Source organism: Pteronotus mesoamericanus, unplaced genomic scaffold (assembly GCF_021234165.1).
Source record: "Pteronotus mesoamericanus isolate MK-2021 breed Mesoamerican mustached bat unplaced genomic scaffold, CSHL_Meso_final contig_657, whole genome shotgun sequence".
In the NCBI taxonomy this organism is placed as follows: Eukaryota; Metazoa; Chordata; class Mammalia; order Chiroptera; family Mormoopidae; genus Pteronotus; species Pteronotus mesoamericanus.
Genome location: NW_026555229.1, coordinates 6111764 through 6137137, shown reverse-complemented (window position 1 = coordinate 6137137; position 25374 = coordinate 6111764). Strand labels below are relative to the sequence as shown.

Below are 25374 nucleotides of genomic sequence, written 5' to 3'. Positions count from 1 at the left end.
GGCTTCTGGTCGTATCTTATCTGTGGCTTTTCCTTACCCAGGAACAGGCAACAGAGCGTGTGTGCCCCTCCCCACCCCCCTCTTACAGCCGAGGGTGGTTACAGTTACGCTTCTGCATTCCGATACAGACGTGCCTTTCAGACCAAGGAGGGGGTGGGGGTGGCCAACTCTCAGAAGCCCTGGAACAAATATTTGGCAACAGCTGTGTTCGCAGCAGACAGCAGTTGGTCCCTCGCTACTGTTTTCCCCTCCCACTCTAGGTTATCTGCTATAATGTAGTGCCCCTACTTCAAACAGTGGTTCCCAAAGCAATGAAGTCTGTTGGTTCCGAAAAGGCAGCCAGGAAAGCCAAAAGGTGGTCGATCCCACGCCCTCCCCTCTGCAGGGCCCGGGATGTCCCAGAGCCACGCAGCCCTGACCTGACAGCATTCTTCAAAGGAGAAAACCTTTGGGAACCCTTCCCTTTTAAAGAAGTTCTCCTCTCCCCATTCAGAAATCTCTGGAACTGTGAAGAAATCTCTGCTAACTAGCCAAATCAAAAAGGAGAAAGAGTAAGAGGGGATCTGATTAAGAATCCCATTCTGCCTCCCCCCCCGCCCCGCCCCCACCTCAACCTCTCAACTGTTTTCTCCATGAAGGTCTGGAACCGGTCTTAAGGTGTCTAATGGAAAATCAGAATCCCCAGAGACGCTTAGGGATGTAGAAGTAAGGAGCCACTAGCAAAGAAGAAGGAAAGACTGGAAATTTCTGTATGGGAGCTGGCCTACTGTAACTGCGAGACATTTTCTAAAAGGCTCCCTCTACCCCACAAGCAGCAGCACCATGAACGAGCTCCCACCCTTCTTCCCTTCCCAGCCCTGACCCACGCACAACCCATTGATTACCTGTCTAAGACCCAAAAGGAAAGGCATCCTGCAACAGCATCGTCCACACTAACGTTTGCAACAAAGGGCTTTTAAAAGTTAAAGTCTTGGAACGAGCATTTCCCCTGGTGGGCCTGCGTGCTGCGCGGCCGAGTTAGGCAGCCTTCCCCAGCAAAGCAGAGAAAGTAAACAGAGTCCTGGGACCAAGCAGGCACTCTCCCTCCTGCTCTCCTCGCTACTCCCCCCGCCTGGCTCCGACCCACCCCCACCTTCTCGTGACATATCTCAGACGCAGCAAAGCCGAAGCTGTCTGCCAAGGGGGAAATGACATCAGTTCAAGCACAGCAGAAAAAGCTCCAGACAGCTGCTGTGGAACCGAGGAGGATGTGCTGCAAACCCACAATGGCCAGCCCTGGACCCACCTAGAGCCGGAGCCGGCAACAGAGGACAAGCAGCCCCCGCCCCCAACAGCCCCCCTCAGCTCTGAGCAGGTTTGGGTGGACATTAACCAAGGGTCTAAAGCTGAAAAGAGCCATGTTTCTCTGAATAAGGATTGGACACTACAACCCCCAAGGTATTGTTTCTCCTCCTTGGGAAAAGAAAAACCAAGTTTCACAGAACCTTCCCACCCCTGCCCCTGCCAGAGTTGGTGTTTTAGAGCTTGCTGTCCCGACTTTCTCTAGGGATTGAGGCAGTGTGGAGAGGCACCTCTTCCCCAGCTAAGGTAGGTCATGCTACCTTGGATGCTGACCTTTTGAGCCCTCACTTCAACAGGAGAGTTTATATTTCATAAACAAATTGCACCAAGTACAGGTGCCAACATCTTTCTTCACTTGTCTTACAAAAGGTACAACAAGTCCCACTGCAGCCTCCAAGCTGCCAGTGAAGCAGATCATCTATATTTAAACCAGCTCTTGCTTCTTCAAAGTTCACCACCTTAGGTTTGTTATGCCTTCTTTTCTAAGCTCGGTTTATGGGGAAAATGGCTAACGGCAAGCTTTGCACAAAGAGCAAAGGCCCTGGGGTTGGTGTCCTGATCTGACTTTTCCTAGTCAGTGGTGGACGCCAGCTCTCCTCTGGCCACTGTTCCCTACGCAGCAGGTCACAGTAGCTCTCTCTGGACTGGAATCCTCTACCAAAGAAAACACCAGCAAAGGACAAAAGGCCTATGTTTGAACTTGGACTTGCAGAGGTAACTTCTCCTTAAGGAAAACAATCTTCAGAGGAACTTTATAAATCCAAAGTTTCTTTCTACTAACTTTGTAAGCTGCTGATTAGAGGTATATTTTCCATGACTCAAAGCAAGTATATCTATCTCATCTTATTTTCTGCAACAATTTTCCTCCAGTGATATTTATCAAAGACCTCTATGGGATTGGCACGGTGCTGGGCATAGCCCAGGTAAATCAGAACTGAGTCTTACAAAGCAGTGTCTGTCCCCCCCACCTAGGACAATAAATTAGCAGCACACAACACTTACAGCATGGTGACTTGCCAAAAGTACTTTTGGATCATTAGTGAATCCAGCCAAGCACAATGTGCTTGCTGCAGGTCTCTCCTGACGGTCAAGGTCACACTGACTTTCCTGACAAGGAAATGAATGAGCCAAGCCAGCTGAGCCATTTCCTCGAGGCTCAAGAAAAGAATGACTCCCTGTCTCACTGCTACTGAGAAAAGGGGAGATGTATACAGAGAGTGGTTTCTGCTGCTGAAGGTGTCTGGGGCCTAAGGAGCCATTCTTTAGCCTGTTTGTATTTTCAAGACAGAGTCATACAGTCTCCAGGGATGCCCAACCTTTTGGCATCTGTGGGCCACATTGGAAGAAGAGCTGTCTTGGGCTACACATCACAAAAAAATCTCATAACGTTTTAAGTAAATTTATGATTTTGTGTTGGGCCACATTCATAGCCATCCTGGGCCACATGGGATGGACACCCCTGGTCTATCCCACGCCTTGCTAGAGTCCTCACCTACATGCCAAATTGCCAGAAAGGCAGGCCTGGACATTGAGGAACAGCCACACAGGGAAGAGCGAAGAACCTGCTCTTTCTTTCTTTTAAAGTGATTGATTTTAGAGAGAGGAAGGGCGGGGGGGAAGAGAGACATATCGATTTTTGTTGTTCCGCTTACTTATGCATTCATTGGTTGACTCTTGCATGTGCCCTGACCAGGGATTGGACCCACAACACTGGAGTGTCAGGACAACACTCTAACCAACTCAGCTACCCAGTTAGGGCCCCAAAAAAGCTGTTTTCAATGTCTTCCTTTTTTTTTTTTTAAGATTTTATTTATTTACTTTTAGAGAGAAAAAGGGAAAGAGAAAGAAAGGGAGAGAAACATCAATGTGTGGTTGCCCCTTGTGCGCCCCCTACTAGGGACCCAGGCATGTGCCCTGACTGGGAATCAAACCAGTGACCCTTTGATTCACAGGCCGGCACTCAATCCACTGAGCCACACCAGCGAGGGCCAACGCCTTTCTTTCATTTCCTCAGATCCCCGGCAAAATACCTGCGCCATTATAAAGTTTGACAGCCAAACTGGAAGAAAGGCATCCTAAGCCCTTCATGGGCAACTGTGATTTGAACCTATGTAACAACACAGGGTGGCACCTGCAGTTCTCCAGAAAGAGGACCATGGCGTAAGTACACGTACTCACTTGTCCCACTCACACTGAATGCCCACAGAGTGCCAGGCACTGCTCTAAGCACTGGGGACACCATCATGAGCAAAATACCCCGGAACCCTTCCTCTGATGGACTATGGAAACATTCCCCATTTCTACACAATACTCATCATCAGTGATCTCTGAATAAGTGGAAATGCAAAAAAATTTCTAGAAATCCAAATATAACTTTGTAAAATTTCAATCTAAATGACCAAAATTGCATCATAGACTTCCCGATTTCCCCTAATGAATCATCCCTTTTATGGATGCTACTCAAGACAGCGTTTCTTCTAATCAGCATTTTTCTACTTTTTCTCCTTACAAGATTATACATTCCTGTTTGCAAGGCAGCAGTAAACCCAAAGCATTACACCTAGCACAATATCATACACTTTAACAGAGTGATTACTGACAATGGCTTCTTTTCACTAATCTGCTTCTCCTTGCCCCAGCCCACTGCTGACCAACCCTCACTGAAAACTGAGATTTTTGGGGGGCAGGGGGGATGAGAAGAAAAAGAGGCTGAACTGACAAATGCAGGCTTTCCCAGGAAAGTGACTTCATTTTTTGCCATGCCATGCAAATATTACCACAACCCAGTGACAAACTGGCTTTGGGACTTAAGAGGCAAAATAAGATGATCACTAGCAATTTCTGCCAGTCTGAAAAAAAAAAAGGGGGGGGTTCTTTTAAGTGATCCAGGCTCATATACGGTGGACCAAAGGTAAGTCAAATCCTTTATCACGATTATAGTCACCTGTCTGACAATGGAGAATTAAATTCAATGATGAATTCAACAATTTTTTTTTAAAAAAGGAACTGTCACACTAAACCAGAATTAGACAGGATTCCGTTGTCAAAATGCTGCAGTTTCACAACTGTTTATGGCCCCAAGCAGTGTCTGAGACATCTTTCTACTGATTAGCTCCCTCCTCCCCAGTTCAGAGAATCCCCAGAGACAGCAATGCTAAAACTCTTCATATTCCGATTACCTTATTATTTAAGAAGATATACTGAAAACAAAAGACACACTACAACATATACGTTCATGGCCAGTGGCATTCATTCTTTCACTGTAGTTGATTTAAGAATCTTTTGGCAACATTTTTCTAGGCAGCCTATGTATTTATAATTTTAAAATTCTGGTTCAGAGACAGGAAAAAATAGTTATTTGTTCAGCACTGACCATCAGCCAGACCCTGTGCTAGGGACTCATATAACCGAACCTCAGAGCGCGGGAACACCCCCTCGGCAATCCGCCCTCCCCCCCAGACCCCACCACAGTACTATTAACCCTACTGTTCAGCTGCAGAAACTAAGGCATGTGGAGACCTTGCCCAAGGTCACAGAGCTAGTAGTAGGACAGCAAGGATTCCTTGCTCCAAAGACTCTTTCCTTTACAGTAATACAAAAGCCATGATATTAAATCAGAAGATACTAATAGGGCAAAGACCAGAACTGAGGGTCAGTTGAATCCTGTCTATGGGACTGGCACTTAGACTGGATCTGACAGTGGAGTTCTGGAGTGTGGAGTCAGGGCCCCTGGGCCTCCGGACCCCCACGTGACCCACTCTGCAGCCAGCGTCCTGTGAGGTAAGCAACGGGAAAGCCCTGAAACTCCCTCATCTGTTCCCAGCACACAGCTGGTCCCTGCGCAAGGAGCGAGCTGGGATCTCAGGTAACCTGGTGACCTGTTCCCACACCGGGGTCACCTGGCTGGCTGCGGCTGAAGGGGGCTACGGGAGAGGGCCAGGGGATTCTGTATTTTAAAGTCAAGGAATCTGAAGAAAGAGAATTTTATCAGAACAGGACAGCAAGTTCCAGGCTTCTGGGGTATGAGATAATCTCCAGACGGCGGGCCATTTTACTTCCAGGAGCTTTGAGCAGAGACTGTGAGGCAGACACACGGTACCTGAGATAAGAGACCTTTCACATTTTTCTCAGGGTGGGCACAGGCACACTGCAATGCATTAGAGCTCTGACAAAAAAAACGAGATGTGAATACCAACTCAAACCCCAAAGCAAGGTGAATGCCACAATAATAAAAATCAAACAGAGTATCTTTTTGTCATGAATGTGGGGTTGGGCATCAGTAAAAGAATCCTGAAGTAATTTTTTTGGCGAATGCCGTGGGAAGAATTCCAAACTCGGAACAAAGATTTTCAGAACTGTGCCAAGTAGGAACGGTAAGGATGGCTTAGCTGCCGGAAGCCAAGAATACTAGTTTATCTGTGTCCTGGGGCTGGACAAAGCAGACGTTTAGCAGGCCTGCCGAGGCAAGAAAGCAAGAAAACACACTGCTCCTGGCTTCGGAGCAGCATAAGGAGCTCTACAAGTCATGGGGCTTATTTCTTCTACAGTCTCCATAAAAGCCTGTGGATGCTTTCCTACTATTGAGTCTTCCCAAAGGGAAGGCTGGGCATACAGCTCTTAAGTGCAGTATATAATCCATCACTTGCTAAACATCAAGTGATGTATTTCAGAGAGGGAAGATCCTAACATGTTGACAGCTAACACTGAACAGATGAAAAACATGAGCTTTACTCAAGTGAGGTAACCATTCAAGGACCCACACCTCATAGGCAGTGGAGCCAGCATTTCAACCAGGTATGTTTGGTTCCAAAATATCTTGAACACGCATGGAGATATACTTTGATATTATAATTTTCATTTCCTCCTCTTTTGTGACCTGATAGTCACAGTCAGTCAGTCAGTCAGTCAGGATATACTATGGGAATGAGAAGGATGGACTATTGGACGAATTAGTCTTGCCCTGGAGAATTTATTTAATTACCCCAGTTAAGGAGAAAAGACTGCAGACGCAGAAACAAACGAAGGCACTTCATAATAAATGTTGGGAAGGAGTAAAGACAGTAAGTCCCAAGAAGGGCTTAAACAAGGAAAGCTGCTGAGAGATAGAATGGCCAAATAAAGTGGTAGTAAGACACAGGTACTCCCCTGGCCAGAGAGCTCAGTTGGTTAGCGTCATCCCGGTACACCAAGATTGCGGTTTGCTCACCAGTTAGGGCACATACAAGAATCAGCCAATGAATACATAAAAAAGTGGAACAACAAATCGAAGTCTCTCTCTCCCCCTAAAATCAATTTAAAGAGGGGGGGGGGAGAGAGAGAGAGAGAGAGAGAGAAAGAGGGAGAGAGAGAGATGGATGCTATAACAATGTGCACAGTTTGGGTGGGAAGACAAGCACACTAGGCAGGGCCAACCATGGCCCAACCATGGAAACAAAGACAAGCAGGGCATCTGAGAAAGGCAGAAGATGGCCCTGGCTTGTGTGGTTCATTGGACTGAGTGCTGGCCTGCAAACCAAAGGGTTGCTGGTTTGATTCCCAGTCAGGGCACATGTCTGGGTTGTGGGCCAGGTCCCCAACAGGAGGCGCACGAGAGGCAACCACACAATGTTTCTCTCCCTCTCTTCCCCCTCTCTCTAAGAATAAAATCTTTAAAAAAAAAAAAAAAAAAAAAACAAAGAAAAGAAAGGCAGCAGATGAAGCAAAGCTCAGCTGGAGGTAGAACACAGATGTCCTACATACATGCGTGTCTTTACTGAGTACTTCTAATTAGCATATTTTTTTTCTAATGACATCAGTAGTGCCACAAATATCAAGGACAGGAATTTCCAGTGTACTAAGTATCTTAGACTCTCTTTTTGCTTGTTTAACTATATTTACTACTAAAATATGATAAATCCTGGAACTGATTTTGTTCCCGTTTCGGGGGTGGGACAGGTGGAGAGAAGAAACCCATGTCAATGGTACAGCTTCGGTCTTTTAAATACAGAAACGAAAGTAGCAGAAGCTGAAGCCAGTTTTACAACAGCTTCCTAAGGCCTCTGCCTCTTGTTTCTCTGCCCCTACCAAGAAACTCCTTTTGTACTGACAGTCAGTCACTCCACGATATTTATCACCCTCATGCGTGGGCACTTGCTGCCATCTCCAGAGAGTACAGGGGTCTCCGAAACTCACCCTGACAGTGGGCTGTCACTGCCAGTTAATGGGCCGTCGCTGAACCTGAAGATTTAGTTTATCGAGTACAACAGTAGCCTTGTTTGTTTTCATACCAAAATGCAAGGTTCATCTTTCCTGCCTTAGAAACAGTTCAACCTCAACCAAAGTGGCAAGTAGTCAGGAACTGCATGCAAATTAGCAAGCCACAGCGCAGGACTGCTCCCAGACACATTTCGTATTTCCTGGCAAACTGTTCTTTAAACCAAAGCTCAGAATAAGAACAAAAGGAGGGACGTAGGTCATACATATTACATGATACACACTCAGATGTAACTTGGAAAAAGACCGTTAGAAAAATTAGTGTTCCAGGTCTCCGTTAAGTCTGATTTCATCTTTCACTTATTTAAACTTTGGGCAAAACAAAGAGACGTGGTCCACATTCACTGGGGATATGAATGCAATGGATGGCAGGCACACAGAATGGACTAACATGAAAGTCATTTTATCAGAGGCACGTCAATTCTGAGTCCCTGGAAGCAGCTCCAGACCCTCTGTGTTTAAGGACATAAGAGCAGTCATTCACAATGTCCAGAGAGAGGCCACCTTGGCTGTGCTTTCATAGGAAAATCCACTCACTCTTTTCTGTATTCATAAACTTGGCAAAGTTATTTATTCTCAGGCTTATCTCCTCTTCTAAAGTTCAAGCAAGTTAAGGGCAAGGTGCAAACTTTCCCTTCCGTGTTTCTCACAATCCTAAGCAATGCCTTGCACAAAATAAGCCCTCAAGAAAAGGTTGTTATGTGGATGAACAGACTTAAAGACTAAAGGGAAGACTGTAAAAATCAAGCTAACACAGCTGAATCCCCAAACGTGAGTGAGGGTGACAGTTTCCTGGCGACAGAAAACTGATAGACAAGATCAGGAGAGCACCTGTCTATTACTCTGAGCGCATGGGCTTTGATGCAGGACTTGGGAAACCCTCTGTGGATCTCACTATCTGTGTGCCTCTGATTTCTCAGGTGAGGGATTTAAGGTACTTAAGCCACCTGAAAAGTAAAAGTCTCTTCCTCAAGGTAGAGCTGAGACATGATCTAAATTCCCAACATTTGTTTTTCGATTATGGAAAGTGAGATGAAGCTGCTCCTGGTTTTGTCTGCCATTTGCCAACTCCATTAACAATACCTGGAAGTTGCCTCTTCTGTGTAAAGGATTGTGAAACTTCGTAAGATTTACTTGTAAACACAGCTCCCAGCACCAAGCCTTCCCTCATTTCCTGGATCTTATGTAAATCAAATATTACCTCTTCCCTCCTTAGGCTATGCAGTAACCAAATCTACACCAGCCCTACGATTTCAAAACACCAAAAGAAAACATTCAGGTTATCCTTCCCCTGAGCTATAGGAAGTGGGAAAATTCCTGGAACCCATGCCCACGCCCCAAGTAAAATGATGATTAAAGGGGGCGAAACTGGAGAGGGTATCATGCCAGATGCAGGGTGTACTGGCCCTTTAGGCACTGAATGCTCAACCCCAGGCCACAACTGAACCCTGTACTCACTCCCTCCCAGGGCAGAGTGTGAGGCAACACAAGATGACAGCAGTAAATAGGCCTACTTTTAAAACACCTTGACTTGGGGTTCAAATCATGAAGAAATCACTGCACCAAAGCAGAAGTGGGCAGAGAGATGCTACTACATAGGTGTAAGACCTAGGAGGAAAGAAACTGGAAGTGACTTTGAGAAAACATCCCCCATCACAGCAAGGAGGAAGGTCAGCACAAGCCACTGTTCCTCCCTGAAAAAAATTACATGTCAACATCTCTGCACTTATAGTCATTGTCCCAAAGTCTTCCACTTTGCCCAAGATGCACATTTTAGCCAAGGTATGCTCAATATTGCAGAAGAGGTGGCGCTAACCAGCGAGAAACAAACACAACAAAATCATCAGCCTTGCAGGGAACTCAAGGTTTATAAACTACTTTCCTATCCATCTTAGTTGTTCCTTACATCAGCTGGTGACAGGGCCAGGCAGCTATTACTATCCCCGCTTGTCAGACGAGTCTCCTGAAGGTCTGAAAATGTGAGTGACCTCGGAGTAAGACCTCAGCTTCTGACTGACGGGACAGAGGCCCTCCCAGGGAACGCCAGTCAGTGGCTGCCCAGAGGGAAATGTGCCTTTTGACTCGATTCTGTCAGGGCTCTGGCCTTCTAGACTTGCCACGTGACCACCTATTCTCATGGCCCTGGACCAATTACTTCACTGCTCTGCACCATCACAGTTACTTCTTTCAGTATTGTCCAGAGACCGTCCGAGGCAGCCATTTCTGCTGTAAGAGAGACCCATGGAGTCAAAGAAGTCTATCGTTTCTTTTGGAAATTCACGACATACAGTGCTGTACAGTTAAGCCTCTGAAGAGTCCCATGGTTAAGAAGTCTGTTGACCCTAAATCTGCTAACTTTTGAACAGCACAGACTCTTTCTTACTCAGTTTTCTTTTGTAGCACCCTTGTCTCTGCAGCATCTATACGCCTCCACGTTCTACATTCTGTTTCTCCCTCAGCAGCGTGTGCATCTGCCGTGAAACCCTCAAAACTGTATCTTGAGCGGGAGCATAGTCAGCCAGGCATGGGATGCGGGTGCCCAGCTGACAGCTTAAGAACTAAAAGAGGAGAAATTACACTCACAGGGTCTCTTCATTTTCCCAGGTTTCTCTGAACATTTGTGCAATATCAGATAAGAGGACGATTTTTCCCCAAATTCTCCCTACAATAGAAATTGAGGGCAAAAGTCCTAAGTTAATATTTCACTTTATATACTGGGAAGAATTTGGAAATGGATGTGTGTCAAACAAGATGACAAAGAAAGTTCTGAGGAGGTGAAAATAAAAAAGGTTTGCCATGATTAAAACTCCACCACTAGATTTGTTTAGGTTAAAAAAAAAAGAAAAGAAAAGAAAAAATGGAGAAAGCTGTGGTTGGAGAAGCACTTTTGAAAGGTATTGCTGGGAACAGTTTTTAAAGTAGTGGAATACTTAGTGAGGGTTAATTACTTATGAAAATTGAAGAGCTGTCATGATTAGCTAAATTTTTCTGATAGTATTTTTATCATAGGATGTAATTTAAATTCTCCCATGCAAGATTCTATCCTATAACATTGAGGAATTATTTTCCTTTTTTTAGGCTATGATACGGTAGGGTGGTTATTTTGAGGAACAGAATCCTTTTATTTCTTAAGAGATTCAAATGGAACTATTTATGGCTGAAATGAAGTTTACAATTTGCTTCAAAATAATTTCATTGCGGATGAATGGAAATAAAAGTGGATATAGACAAAACAAAGCCAACCATGACAATAAATTGCTGAAGTAAGCAATGGGTACATGGGCTAATTCTCTTTTTCTTTGGATAAAATAACTATGGGACATTTACACAGCGGAATACTATTCAGCCAAAAAAAGAAAATTTTACCCTTTGTGATAGCATAGTTGGACCTGAAGAACATTATGCTAAGTGAAATAAGCCAGTCAGAAAAAGGACAGATATCATATGATTTCAATCATATATGGAATTTAATTAACAAACTGAACAGGGACACACTCACAGATGGAGAGCAGGATGATAGCTGGGGGCTGGAGGGAAGTTAGAGAGTGGGAGGATTAAACAAAGAAGAAAAAGGACTCAGATATGGACAACAGGGCGGTGACTCTTGGGGGGAGGAGAGCATAAGGGGACTAAATGATAACAGGAAAAAAAATACAGTAAAGATTAAATCAAAAAAATGTGAAAAAAAATAGCCCTAGCCGGTGTGGCTCAGTGGATTGAGCACCTGCCTATGAACCAAAGGGTCGCTGGTTTGATTCTCAGTGTAGGGTTCATGCTTGGGTTGTGGGCTGAGTCCCCAGCAGGGGGCATGCAAAATCAACCACATATTGATGTTTCTCTCCCTCTCTTTCTCCCTCCCTTGCCAACCCTAAAAATAAATAAAATCTTTAAAATAAAATAAAGAAAACTAAAGAGCATCAAAAGCTCATGAGACAAAAGAAACACATAAGCCGAACTCCATCAAAACTAAATTGTATGCTTCAAAAAAAAAGAAGTTATGCTTCAAATCATGCCATCAAGAAACTGAATAAACAACATAGAATGGGAGAAAATATTTGCAAATCATTTATCTGACAAGGGACTCATTAGGCTTAACTGTAGTATTCTTCAGAGGCATAACCATACAGTATGTGCATTGTGAATCTCCAAAAACAAAAAAAACAAAACAAAAACCGATAGGTTTCTTTGACCACATGGGCCTCTTATCACAGACACGGCCGCCTAGGGCAGTATCTGGACAATATGACGGAAGCGCTAGAGCAAGGGCCTGGCATCGTGAGACGAGGTGGTCGCATGGCCGAAGTCTGAAATCTCCCCCTGCGCACTCACTCACTGAGGTGCTCTGAAATGACCCCTTTCCCTTCAGTCAGAAGGGACTTTTAAAACAGGCCAAAAATCAAACAACTATTTCCCCAAAGATATACACATGGGCAATAAGAATATAGAAAGCTGTTCAATCACTGATTATTAGAAAAATGCAAATCAAAATCAGCAATACTACTTCATACCTACGAGGTTGTTTATGATATACCATATTTTGCCATATATAATGCCCGCCTTTTTGCCCAAATTTTTTGGGGAAAAATAAGGATGTGTATATAGATGGGTATAATGATTACATACCACAGGTATAATAATGGACATAATAATCCCATGTATAATGCACACAGAGCCATGGTGCACATTATACACAGCAAAATATGGTAAAAGACAGACAACAAGTGTTGGAGAGGATGTGGAGAAACTGAAAGCTCGTACATTGTCCGTGGGATGTGAAATGGTACAGCTGCTATGGAAAACTGGCAGTTCCTCAAAAGTTAAACATAGTGACCACGTGACCTAGCAATTCTACTTCTAGGTATATACCCAGGAGAATGAAAACATATGTCCACACAAAAACTCGTACACCAATATTCATAGAAGCATTATTCATAATAGCCCAAAAGTGAAAACAGCCCAAATGTACATCAGTTGAAGAACAGATAAACATGTTACACCCATATAATAGGATATTAATTGACCATAAAAAGAAATAAAATACTGACACACACTACAACATGAATGAACCTTGAAAATATTTTACTAAGTGAAATAAGCCAGTCACAAAATACCACATGGTGTATGATTCCACTTACATGAAATGTCCAGAATGGAAAAATCCATAGATAGAAAGTGACGGGTTATTGCCAGGGACTTGGGGTGGCGGGGAAGGGAGGCAGACAACGACTTCTAATACCGTATTCCTTTTTGAGGTGATGAAAGTGTACTGAAACCAGATAGTGGGGGTAGTAACCCAACCTTGTCAATATACCAAAATCACTGAATTGTACATTCTAAAAGATTTTTATGGCATGTGAATTATAGCTCAATAATGTTGTTATTACCAAAAAAGTGGGGGGGAACCCCTCAAAAACCATCTTCACCCCAGCACAGGAAATACCAGATGGGGGTTGGGGCCAGGTGTCAAGAAGCCCCAGAGCACCTCACTCAGTACAGTACACAGTGTTCCCAGAGCAGACAGAGCTGCCTGTGGTCTAGCACTGTGGTCAGGACGGATGGCGAACCGCAGCTCCCACACTCGAGGCAGCAGCTCACCTCCCCGCACTCTTTTCTCCACTCAAGAGAGCACAGTGCTGTACAAATCAGAGTAATGGTATACGTGTATTCTTACTTACTTGCTCTCAGAATAATTTCCTACTTTATTATGAGAATACAATTGCTGGAAAAACACCTTTCATCTGATTGCCAAGGCTGATGATCTGGAAGTGATGCACATGCCTTCTGGACTAGGAGTTAACCAACATGTACTCTTAAATTCCTCCCCTGGAAACAGATGTTGGTTCAGTCAGAGCAGGGAAGCCTTAAAGGTTCCCTAAACATAACAACAACAACAACAACAACAGAGGCTAAAGTTTACCAAGTAATTACTATGTGGCAGGTACTGCTCTAAGTACTTCGAAAGTATTGACACAATTTACCTTTGCTATAACCCTATACTCTACAGGCTACTGTCACATGGTACGGATGAGAAAACTGAGTTAACTAAGTAGCCTAAGATTATATGGAGGCAGTCTGGCTCCAGAGTCCGTGCTCTCAGCAATGCTACTTTCAAGTGTCCTTCTTCTGGGACGATCACCACGAGCAGGTGGTTCATTGGGCATGCAATTAGACTTGTGTGCCACGTAGCAATTGAGCAACAACTCCAGGCCACCTGCCTGACATCTTCTAGGGGACCACAAACCACTTCCTTCAGTACCTGGGCAGGCATTTCTCCCCTTCTTCAGCTACAGGCTCGCTGTCCTTGGGTGAATCCTCCAGAGCAAAGGGAGCAGCCGATTTGCAGATGGGGGGGGGAGACTGGAAGCTAAGCGAATCAGAGGCCTACAGGCTTCCAAGGTGTAAAGTGAAAGGTTGCCCAGGTGCCCATGTTCAGAAGACACATCTTCAAGGATAAGCATGGGACATAGATCAAGAAATGTTCTTACCTTTGAGGAAATGAGCCCTTCATACCCTAGTGACGGGAATGTAAACAGAACCACTGTGGAAAGCAACCTGGCACTATCGACCACAAATTTCATACCCTATATCCCCAATCCAGTCGGGGGCATGCAAAAGGCAAATAAATGATCGATGTATCTCTCACACAGCGATGTTTCTCTCCCTCTCATTATTTCTCCCTTCCCCTCTCTAAAAATAAGTGGTTAAATAAATCATGATCTAAAGCAGTAACACACAGGCATTTAAAAAACATCAGAGGTATAATGTGATATGGAAGCTTACAATATATTAAAGTTTTTAAAAAGTGCATATTGTAAAATGTTACATATAAATTATCCCATTTTTTAATAGATTTTTAAAATGTTTGTTGATTTGAGAGAGAAAAAAACATCAATTTGTTGTTCCACTTTTTTATGCATTCATTGGTTGATTCTTGTGTGTGCCCTGACCAAGGATCAAACCCACAACCTTGGTGGATCGGGACATGCTCTAGCCAACTGAGGTAACTGGCCAGGACCCCCCTTTTATTTATTTTAATGAAAGAATATAAAGAGACCTACATATACTATCAATTTTATGTTTACATATGAGTTATTTGTATATATAAGTGTGTATGTATATGCATTTTATTAAATTAGTTGTAATACAAACATTACTTAAATAACAATACAAGAATAAACTGTTTTGTGTACTCACAACTGTAAACCTACTTTCGCCCCACCCTGTCTATCTAGAAGTAGGCAGCAGAAGCAGAAAAACCACCAAAAATACACACCAAACCACAGACTTTCACTCTTTACTCTAAGCATTGTTGTATTTCTGTATTATCTACCACTGTTATGAGCATGAGTTATTTTTGTGTAATTAAAAACTGATGTGTATTGACCGGTGAGGCTCCGTTGGTTGGGCATCAACCTGCAAAGCGAAAGGTCACCAGTTCCATTCCTGGTCAGGGCACGACTAGGTGGCAGGCCTGGTCCCCACTTGGGGTGAATGTGAGAGGCAACCAATTGATGTTTCTCTCCCTTTTCTTTCCCTCCCTCCCCTCTAAAAATCAATAAATAAAATTTTTTAAAATAAATTTTAAAATACAATAAAATAAAAACTGATATGGAAAGGTAAAAAGTACTAAAAGCAGCAATCAGGTCTACAGAGGGAAAATGGAAAGACAAACAGAGTGGACTTTGTGCCAGATCAGACTGGTGCCTCCCCCATCCCCTGCAAATGTAGCAAGAGGATCTGCATATCTAAAGACAAAGGTCTCAAGAAAAAAGAAGTACAGAGGGTGAATTCACACTATTCAACTCACACCACTCCTCCTTAAAAGCTGCAGTGCTCCAACATGCTAACGTAAAAAGCCAAAGATTAACTTTCTCACCCAAATAAACCACCAAGATGTAAAATACTGAGATCTGATCAATGAATGAAGTTGGGGGGGGGGGGGTTGGTGGTGTTTCCATGTTAAATTGGTTTTTAATACGACTGGAGTGAAACTGCCAAGTTTAGTTGAGGGAGATAACTTAGGAAAGGGCAAACACAAAAACACGTAGAATTTTGAAAAACATAAATATTTTCTCCATGATCGGATGCCTCTGATCTGCAAGAATGTATAATGAAACAGTGTTACGACATAAGATCTGTCTTGCTTGATATTTAAAAATCAACACAGACATGTTTTTATAACTTCACTCTAGGCTTTCCCAGCCACAAATATTCTTGCAACGTCTTACATTCACTTTTACCTCTTCCAAAACAAGTTTAAATTAAATTCTTTAAAACACCTAGGGCCATGAATCAAAACTTAGCTGTGGCCCTCTGCGGGTAACCATGGTACCAGGAACAGAAGGTACATACACAGCTCATCTGGTTTCCCAGAGAAGAAACCAGAAGAAAACCAGAAAACCCAAAGGAAATAAATCAAGGCTATGGGAATGCAGTTGAGTGAGAGAATCCCAGAAACCCAGTCGACGCAGGACTAGCGATCCACAAGTCTGCGAGAATGACCTACTTTTATTCCCACACAGGGAAAGCCCAGAACTGTACCAACAAGCAGCAGAATTCAATAGGATGAGATATGTTTCCCCTCTCCTTACTTCCCAGACTGCAATGTTCTGGATTTATGTGTGTTTGTTTGCTTGTGGTTTCCACATTGCATGCAGTTTTTTGGCCAGACTTTGCTCCACCTAGTGGAAATACAAAGGATTTTCAAAAGGGAGGTGGCCACAGCCAGACGGACCAGCTTGTCTGTCGTATGGCACTGGGCAGACAGGGCACCACGACCCCTTGTGACTGCTCCCTTTCGCTCAGTAGCTGCTCTTACTCTTTCTGAAGTTACAGTGGGGTCGGCAGCCCTGGCAGTGCCCGTGACTGGGGCTGCAGGTAAGGAGTAAACCCGCGTCAGGCACCTAACAGCCCCACAAGCATCAGTCCTAACACTTTAAGGCATGAAAAGAAAGAGGCCTTCTGGGGCATGTAGATGGCCAGGAACTGAAAAGGCAGCTGAATTTTTTAATCCAAAGCCATCTAAGGTAGCCACAGGATCCAAAAAAGTTGCTAGTTAGTGCCCGCCACCCACAATGAGCCACATTCTCGGGGCTGAGAGGGAGGGCTCTCCTCCAGACACAGCCTTCCTGAGGTGCAAGAAAGTCAGCTTCCCTCACGGTGACAGACGGAGAGCGTGTGTGAGATCCAAGCAACACTCGCCCGTGAGGGTGAAAATGAGAGTAAAGCCAAGACTTAAAATGGGGAAAGGAAAAAGTTCTAAGTACATGACTCGATTCCGATTGGCTACGGAACCAAGGAGGACACTGAAAAAAGAAAGTAACTGACCGTCAGCTTCACTGGGGCGAAAACAAACATGTTCTTCAAGTAAAACCACAAAGGCAGACCAAAGCAAGGAAAAAGAAAGTTCAAGACTAGGTGACTTACGGAGGGCTCACCTGCTTCCTAAACCACAGGGTAAAAAAAAATGTTTTTCAAATGTCTGATGTTGGCTGACAAAACAGGGCTGACTGGTAACACACGCCAACAAATCTCAGAGTGATCAGGATTCAGGATGTTAGAGCTTTAGATTATCCCACCTAAAACTAGCTGTCAGAGGACATTTCACTCCCTTCATGATACTATACTCTCTCTTCGTAGGAAAGCTAACCTCAAATCCTGTGACACTGAACAGGATCTGACAGGAATCCAGGGTTTCTCCACCTTGCCGCTACTCCAATTTGGGGATAGTTCTTTGCTGCGGGGGACCCCCCTGAGCACTGCAGGAGGATGTTTAACAGCATCCTTGGCCTTCACTCCCTAGGTGCCCACGTTGTTGTAACAAACCAAAAATGTTTCCAGACACTGATAAATGTCCTCTGGAAGGGGGAAAATTGTCCCCAACTGAGTGAGAACCACTACCCTGAACACATAGGCTCGCCATGACAGTTAGCTACATGGCTAAAAGAACGCAGGGACAAACCTAAACTCAGGGATAGAACAGAATCAAGGAAGTCACTTTCAAATCTACTTCTGAATTTGATTTGGAAGTTGACGCTTACTTACCAAGCATAATGTACTTTGAGGACCACCAATAACAATATATAATAATATATGTAAAATCCTCACATATATTATGTCTTTTCACCTCATGACAAACTTATTAGGTTTACTATTTTCATTTATTTATTCCCATTTAATAGGAGGGGAAACTAAGGCACAAAGAGGCTGGGTAATTTGCTCAAGGATAGCAAGCAGAAGAGTCAAGTTTGGAACTCAGGTGGTCTGCCCCCTGAGCCCAAGACCTCACCGCTGTGTGAGACCACACCCCATCCCTGCACTGGAAAGCCGGGAGAGCTGCGTCACCTAATATATAGTCAGCAGGCACGTGGAGCTTTTGCATTTAAATTAATTAAATTATCATGCCACTGTGAAAAACAGTATGGCGGTTCCTCAAAAGGTTACACATGGAGTTACCATATGACCCAGCAATTCCACCGTTCGGTACATACCCAGGAGAAATGAAAACATGTATACAAAAAGACTTGTACATGCATATTCACGGCAGCATTATTTGTAATAACCCAGAAGCGCAGACAGCCCAAATGACCATCAGTTGATGAATGAGTTAACAAAATGTGGTACGTTCATAAAACTGAGTAGTAATTAGCCATAAAAAGGGATAAAATACTGATGCATGCAATGATATACTGACCTATCAACATGAATGAATCTTAGAAACATTATGCTAAGTGAAAGAAGCCAGTCACAAGGGACCACAGAAGTGCACGATTCCACTTATCTGCAATGTCCAGAATAGGCAAATCCATAGAGACGGAAAGTAGATTAGTGGTTGTCAGGGGTGTGGGTGAAATGGGAAGGGACAGCTAATGGCTATGGGGTTTCTTTATGGGATGAATGAAAATGTCCTAAAATTAGATAGTGGTGATAGTCAACAACTCTGCGACTTACTAAAGACATTTTATGTACACCTTAAAAGGGTGACTCTTTTGACATGTTAATTATATCTCAAGAAAGCTGATATAAAAAAGTTCATTAAAAATTCAGTTCCTCAGTTATCCTAGCCGCATTGGCCGCATGTGGCTAAGTGGCTACCAAAATGAACAGTGCAGACGCGGGTAATTCAACATCACAGAAAGTTCTACTGGACAGACAGCACTGCATCAATGAATGGGTAAAAGGCCTCCTTTACCACCTAACCACAGCCCACCCTCCAAGTCTCCCTACTTTCATACTGGAAGGGGCTTTCCCCTTTCCTGGTCCATGGACATCATACTTCTCCTTTAGAGCCCATCCAAATGCCTCTTCCTTCAAGAAACTTACCCTAAATCCCCACCTTCCCCTGGCCCTAGCAGAATCAGTTGCTCCTCAATTCCATTACAGCACTGAACCCTTTGGATTACAAATCACTGCGTGTGTTTTCTCTGTCTTTCAAACAAGATTACCAGCTCCTTGAGGACAGGGATTCCCAACGTCTAGCTATAATAACAGCCCGCTTCAAAGAGTGGACATTTCAATAAACATTTGCCGAATTCTACTGAAAGGACTTACAGAAACTCAAGGTAATGATTTTCAACAATTCCGCATTTGGCAGTGTAAAGCAGACTACGAAAATAAGGGAAAGAGAATTTGAATCTGGAAGTCTCCTCTCCCACTATTCTACAAGAAGGTGTGTTGATGATTGCACTGACATGCCATTTTTAAGAAACAAGGGCTTCTGGACTAAAAGCTGGGGTAATGGAAAGAAGGGGTGGGGACCAAGGGTATACTATTGAGGAGTGGGAAAAAATAGGAAGAACTAGAGCACCCCCTCTCCTGCCGTCCAACGAAAAGTTTTAGGCGCAGCAGAAGAGTAACGACTGCATCTCTAGAGACTTGCGCTCCCGCCATTGGCTAACTCATTTTAACTAATGCTTTATTTTAAATAATCCAGTCAGTCAGATTTTTCTGGCTAAGTCTAATCAAAAATAGAAAAAAAAGAAAGAAACTCTATGTATCACACTCATAATTTAACCGGAAGAGACAAATACCAAGGCCTTACTACTTGGAGATCTTCCTGCTTTTTTATTCTTTATAGATTCAAGGGCTCATGTCTGAGTTGCAGTGAACTGTAGGAGGGTTAAGTCTAAGTTTCTAACACAGCAGTTGAGCTAAGCTAACAAACTTTCTGAGCCAGGCTGGCAAGAAATGGCTGTTCGAGTGCAGAGCTAGTAAGAGGGAAAGCAAACCACCCAGTATCATGTATTTCTGATATTAAATGCATTTGGAAAAAAGGCTGTACTCGATAGAGCCAGTTTAAGGGGGAATGTGCAATGAGGTACCCATATCATTTCAACATGGAATGGGTATGGAGAGTCCTCCTCAATTCAGAGTTCGCTGGAAGTCACTTGTTGAAATGAGGACAGGGAGTACCTGGAGTAAGGTCTTATGCCAATACGGTCTCTGAAATTTTTTTTTCTTTACTGATTTCTACAAGCCAAAAATCAACAAAACCCCAAACCCCAAACCAAATCAGCTAAATTGTAGTGGTTTCAGAGTTAATAATTATATAATAGCTTCCATTCCAAAGGTTAAAATTCAAAACACAAATTTCACTACAGATATATACAATAGTAGTCTCGGACAGAAAGAGCCAGGAATACAGGTAGGGGTGGATGTGTTGGGGGGAGGGGGAGGGAAGAGAGAGACTACTCATTAGAAACACTGTTCCTGGGAACAGTAATCACATAATAGCTGCTGGTCAGTGCAAGCATCCATCCAAATGGAACAAAGTACAAAAGGCACCCTGTCCCCAAAATAAGTATTGGAAGTGCCAGAGAAACGATAAGAGAATGACCTGTGGTCAACAAACTGCAAGTAGGGCATGACATTGAAGATCCCCTCCCATATGTTCTAGCCACCTCCCAGCTTGTATAACATGGGAAGGAACCTCACTTGCCAACCTTCTGCCGGCTAAAGAAACTGGTGAGGATTTAAAAAAGAAATAAAGGAATGGGTGTTTCCCATCATTAACTAGGAGGACAACCAACGCTCTCCATCCGGGTGAAGCAGCCCACAGGCCCTGGGCACCCACCTCCAAAGGCTCTCGTCACGTTCCTAAATCAACCCTCTAACACTGTTATTGATTAATTATTGGGAACAGCCTTCAGAGATATGAAAACAGGTGCAAAGGAAAAAGCAACAGTTTGTTCTATGTTTTGTTCTGTCAGCATTTATACTTCACTTTACCAGTCCGAAGGGTTGTAACTTTTCTCATAGACAAAGAAAATTTATTTCTCCTGTTACTTTAATTTTAACTGGGAAAATAAAGAACCCAAAAAAAGTCTGAAACGGAAGGGTTCAGACCTTGAAAAGGGAATATACTAGCCTAGAACATGAGCTCTATTCATTTCATGTTATTTCTAATATACATAAATATATTCTGGGGAAAAACAGGACACTTCAACAGGTAAATGAATAAACAAATTATAGTTTATAGTATACAATGGCGCATTCAGCCATCAAAAAGACTAAAGCACTGGTACATGCTACAACATGGATGAACCTTGAAAACATTATTCTAAAGGGAAAGAAGCCAGACACAAAAGGCCACACTGTAGAATTCCATTTATATGAAACATTCTGAATAGGTAAATCCATAGAGCCAAAAGGCAGACTGGTGGTTCTCAGGGACTGGGGGATGGGGAGGTGGGCAGAACTGCTTACTGGGTGGGGGGTTTCGTACCCAGAGTGATAAAAGTGTTTTGAAACTAGATAGAGGTGGTGGTTGCACAACACTGTGAATATACTAAGTACCACTGAATATTTTCACTTTTAAGTGGTTAAATGGTTTTAAATAGTTACGTGAATTTCATCTCATGTGAATTTTTTAAATAAGGGATACTAATGGGCAAAACGAAGCAGCATATCTATGTGAATAGGCAGTCCATGAACTCTCAGGGAAAAGATAAGTATTGTTGCTGGGACTCTGCTTCTACTCTTGATCACGACACAAAGTTTAAGCGCTAAGCTGTATACACTGTGAAAAGACAGGGAAGGGAGTAGAAAGTGAAGAAAATAGAACGGTAAAGCCTTGCCAAATGCAAGGAAAGGAGGGATTACCCCTAGTGCACCCCACCCAACTTGGCACCGAGAGTAACGCTCCCATTAAGGTTTCGAAATGCCCGCCTGAGCTGGAATCAACACAAGCCAGCTTCTCTGCCTGGATAAAAAGCAAGCCACCCAGCAAGAAAAGCTGGGGTGCTCCGTCTGCAGCACCATCGTTTGCTCAATAGCCTTAGGCTGGCCCAGATCAGCGTCTAGGACTGGCTCGCCCAGACCAGCCAGCCTACCAGTAAGAGCTTATGAGAGCTCAAGTGTGCCCTCCTCCTGAGGGGTCCCGGTCTAATTCATCCCACCTGCCTTCCCAGAGTCCTGCCTCCAACCACTTAACTCCAACACCATTAAAAATGGTGCCCTCAGAACTTGCCCCAGGCCAGCCAGAAATATCCTCTCAGCCCCTCCTCCCTCTCAGGCTAGCTCAGTAGCCTCCTACTCCGACCCGCACAGACGTACACGCGACATCGCTGTCTAGGGGACTTGCTCCACGGGGGACACGAATGTACCCCACATCCTCCAGCCTGGCACCGCTATTCAGTCACAGTCATCCCAGCCCACCTGACCTGCCATCTCAGAGGCCCCGCACTCGCTTGGCACCAAGCCTCTGCCGCCCTCCTGACCCCGAAACAGGTGTCCCTTAGCTAAACACCGACGCCCCCTTTGATTCTGTCCACTCCACGCATGGCTGTCCCTTTCGCGACCCCTCAACTCTTGGCAACGACACTCCTTCAGCCTCCTCCAACTATCAGGGAGGCCGTCTCCAGCCCCCTCCAGCCAGGCCTCGACGACCCCTAGGCGCCCAGGCTGGCCCGGACGCCCCTCCCCCTTACCTGCGGGGGTTCAGCCCTGGCTGACAGGGGGCTGGGCAGCGCCTGGAGGAGCAGGAGCGCCATGCCACCCAGGAGCCTTCTCCTCTCCATCCCCCTCCTGCTCCTGCTCCTCCGCCACGGCGCCGCCGCCGCCACCCTCTTCCTCCTCCCTCTCCTCCTCTTTCCTCTTCTTCCTTCTTCCCTTCTTTTCCTGTTTCACTCTCCCCCCTCCCGCTTCCGGCTCTGCTCCACCCCAACCAAAACACCCTCCCATACACTGGGGAGGTCCTCCTGTACCAGCGCTTCATTGGACCCTGCACTTCACCCATTGACCGAAATAGCTGTCGATCAAATCCAAGTTCCACCCCGCAAAGACGGAAAACCAGAGGGGTCCAGCCAATGAAAAGTAGGAGGAAGCTGGGCCATCTTGAGTGCTGCAGGGCTGTGTAAATACAAAGAGTAGCAGAAGTAGGTCCGATCAGGGGGCGGGGCCACCTAAAACGTGTACTATTGAAAAGTCTAATTCGGATACAGCCATTTTGAGTGTGGCGGAAGTACTAGATTCCCAGGGTTTAACGAAGAAAAAGAGTGTGGTGATTCTAAATGGTATTAGCAAATTTTTTGTTTGTTTGTTTTTGGTCTTTGTTTAGAAGGCAGCCGAGCGCTCCTAAAGAATAAAACAACTGCAGTCTAAAGACCTCTTGATATCTTTTGTTTCGAAGCACAGCTCTGGTCCCAGGGTCCCTCTCCTGGTCTCAAACTGCCCAAACGGTAGCTTAGGTCAACTTGAATTCCCTTTGAGGTAGTACGTTTACCTGAGGCACAGTGCTTTGTCACCCCAAGTTCCAGGGATAAAATTCTATTGACTCTACCTCAAGAATAGCTCTGAAATCCACCCTAACTGCATCAATCCATGTTCTCATCTTCTGGCTAAACACAAACGGTCTCCTTTCACACACCACAGCAGGGATGCTCTCTCTCACACACACACACTTTATTGTCTCACGGCTTTCCCTCTTAAAATACTTCAAATATCTATGAGATATACAGCCCAAACTCCTTAATATGGCCCTCTCTGTCCTGGTTCCTACATACTTCTCTCTATCCTGCCACCCACACATTCCGCTCACACTGAAATGAACACTTAAGAGATCCTCAATGTGCTGTGCTGTATAGTACAGTACACTTTATTACACTTACACATACAGTTCCCTGTTCACAAGCTCCTAGTTCCCACCCTCTTGTTTCTTCTAGAGATTGGCCTAATACTTCCCCCACAGTGTATCTAATCTCTATCTGCCTGCCTGCCCTCCTACTAAACTTGTAGCTTTTTGTATGGCACGCCAAGTCTTATTCTTTTTTTTTTAAGAAATCCTGAAAACTGAGCTACCGGACAGGACTAACACTAAACCTTGCACAGCCTGGGTTAGCCCTTCCCACACCAAGTCACTTTAGTGACTCTGACCACCTTTATTTCCACATCTCCCAGGAGCCAACTGAAAGAAAGCAGAGGCCTTACAAAATGGAGTTGAGATACAGTTTGAGCAAACAATTTTAAGAGTGCCTCTGAACTGTAGCCACTACATACTCCAGACTTTTTCCCAAAAGTAATTGTCTATGAAGAGAGTAGGAATGCCAGGAGGCTTAAGAAACTGGGATTGAAAGGGAAAAGTTGTTGATTTTTGAAAGAACACCAATGTGAAACTGCTTCTGAGCTCTGGTAAGGTTTTTCCTATTTGCCTTTGGAAAGGGGCAAAGCTGAAGCCAAATCTCCTATCCTAAGAAAACTAGCTCAAAGACAGACCTTTCTGTTCAGACATCAGCTAAAATCAAATTGCACATGTTATAGCCCTGGCTGATGTGGCTCAGTGGACTGAGTGCCAGCCTGTGAACCAAAGGGTCACCGGTTCAATTCCTAGTCAGGATACCTGCCAGGGTTGTGGGCCGGGGCCCCAGTGGGGAGCACACGAGAGGCAACCACACATTGATGTTTGCCTCATTCTTTCTCCTTCCCTTACCCTCTCTAAAAATAAATAACATCTTTTTTTAAAAATTGCACATTATAGCATTGATGAACTTTGAAAACATTGTAAGTGAAAGAAGCCAGATACAGAAGATCACATATTATGTGATTCCATTTATATGAAGTGTCCAGAATAGGCAAAACTATAGAGACAGAAGAGTAGATTGGGGATTGTGAGGGGATGGGGCTGGGGGACGAGGGGAGTGACCGCTAATACAGTTCTTTCGGGAGTAATGAAAATGTGCTGGGATTAGTGATGATGGTTGCACAACTTCATTGAGTATACTACACACCACTAAACTGTGCACTTTAAGAGGAGGAATGTAAGTTGCATAAATTTTAATTTTTAAAAATGAGGGGAAAATTAAATTGCAGCCAGTACTTTACCACAGGGAGGAGGCCTTTTTTCATTAAACCAGTGGTCCTTCACTTGCGGCACGTAGAGAGACAACCAAAGTGTCCACTGACAGAGGACTGGTGAAAGATGTGGTACATACACACAATGGCATACTACTCAGCCGTAAGACGAAATACTGCCATCTTGGTCTGCCGTGAAACATAGATGGGCTTTGAGAATATTATGCTAAGTGAAACAGATCAGTCAGAAAAAGTTAAAAGCCGCATGATTTCATTCGCATGCACAATATAAAATTGAAACTTCATGGACACAGCAATGTGGTGGTGGGGGGAGCCCTAATATATGGTGACGGAAGATGGTTTTGACTTTAAGTGATGAGCACACAGGACAATATACAGATTTTTGTACCATAGAAATGTACACTTGAAACCTATAATATCCTATTAACCAGTGTCACCCCAATAAGTTTAATTTTTTTTAAAAAGTAGTAAAAA

The 25374-nt window shown here is 44.2% G+C and overlaps 1 protein-coding gene across 2 annotated transcripts in view; it reads right to left on the bottom strand.

Moving 5' to 3' along the window:
• The window catches only part of WBP1L (WW domain binding protein 1 like), a 55863-nt gene extending 33159 nt beyond the window's left edge, over window positions 1-22704 (bottom strand). The window contains exon 1 of one of the 2 annotated variants that reach the window (XM_054581436.1): window positions 22521-22704. In XM_054581436.1, the coding sequence (XP_054437411.1) occupies window positions 22521-22610 (90 nt within the window). In that variant the 5' untranslated portion in view covers window positions 22611-22704. Of the gene's footprint in view, window positions 1-884; window positions 1108-22520 lie in introns of those variants that run through there. The other variant, XM_054581437.1, reaches the window with a different exon arrangement.
• Window positions 22705-25374: the final 2670 nt, after the last annotated feature.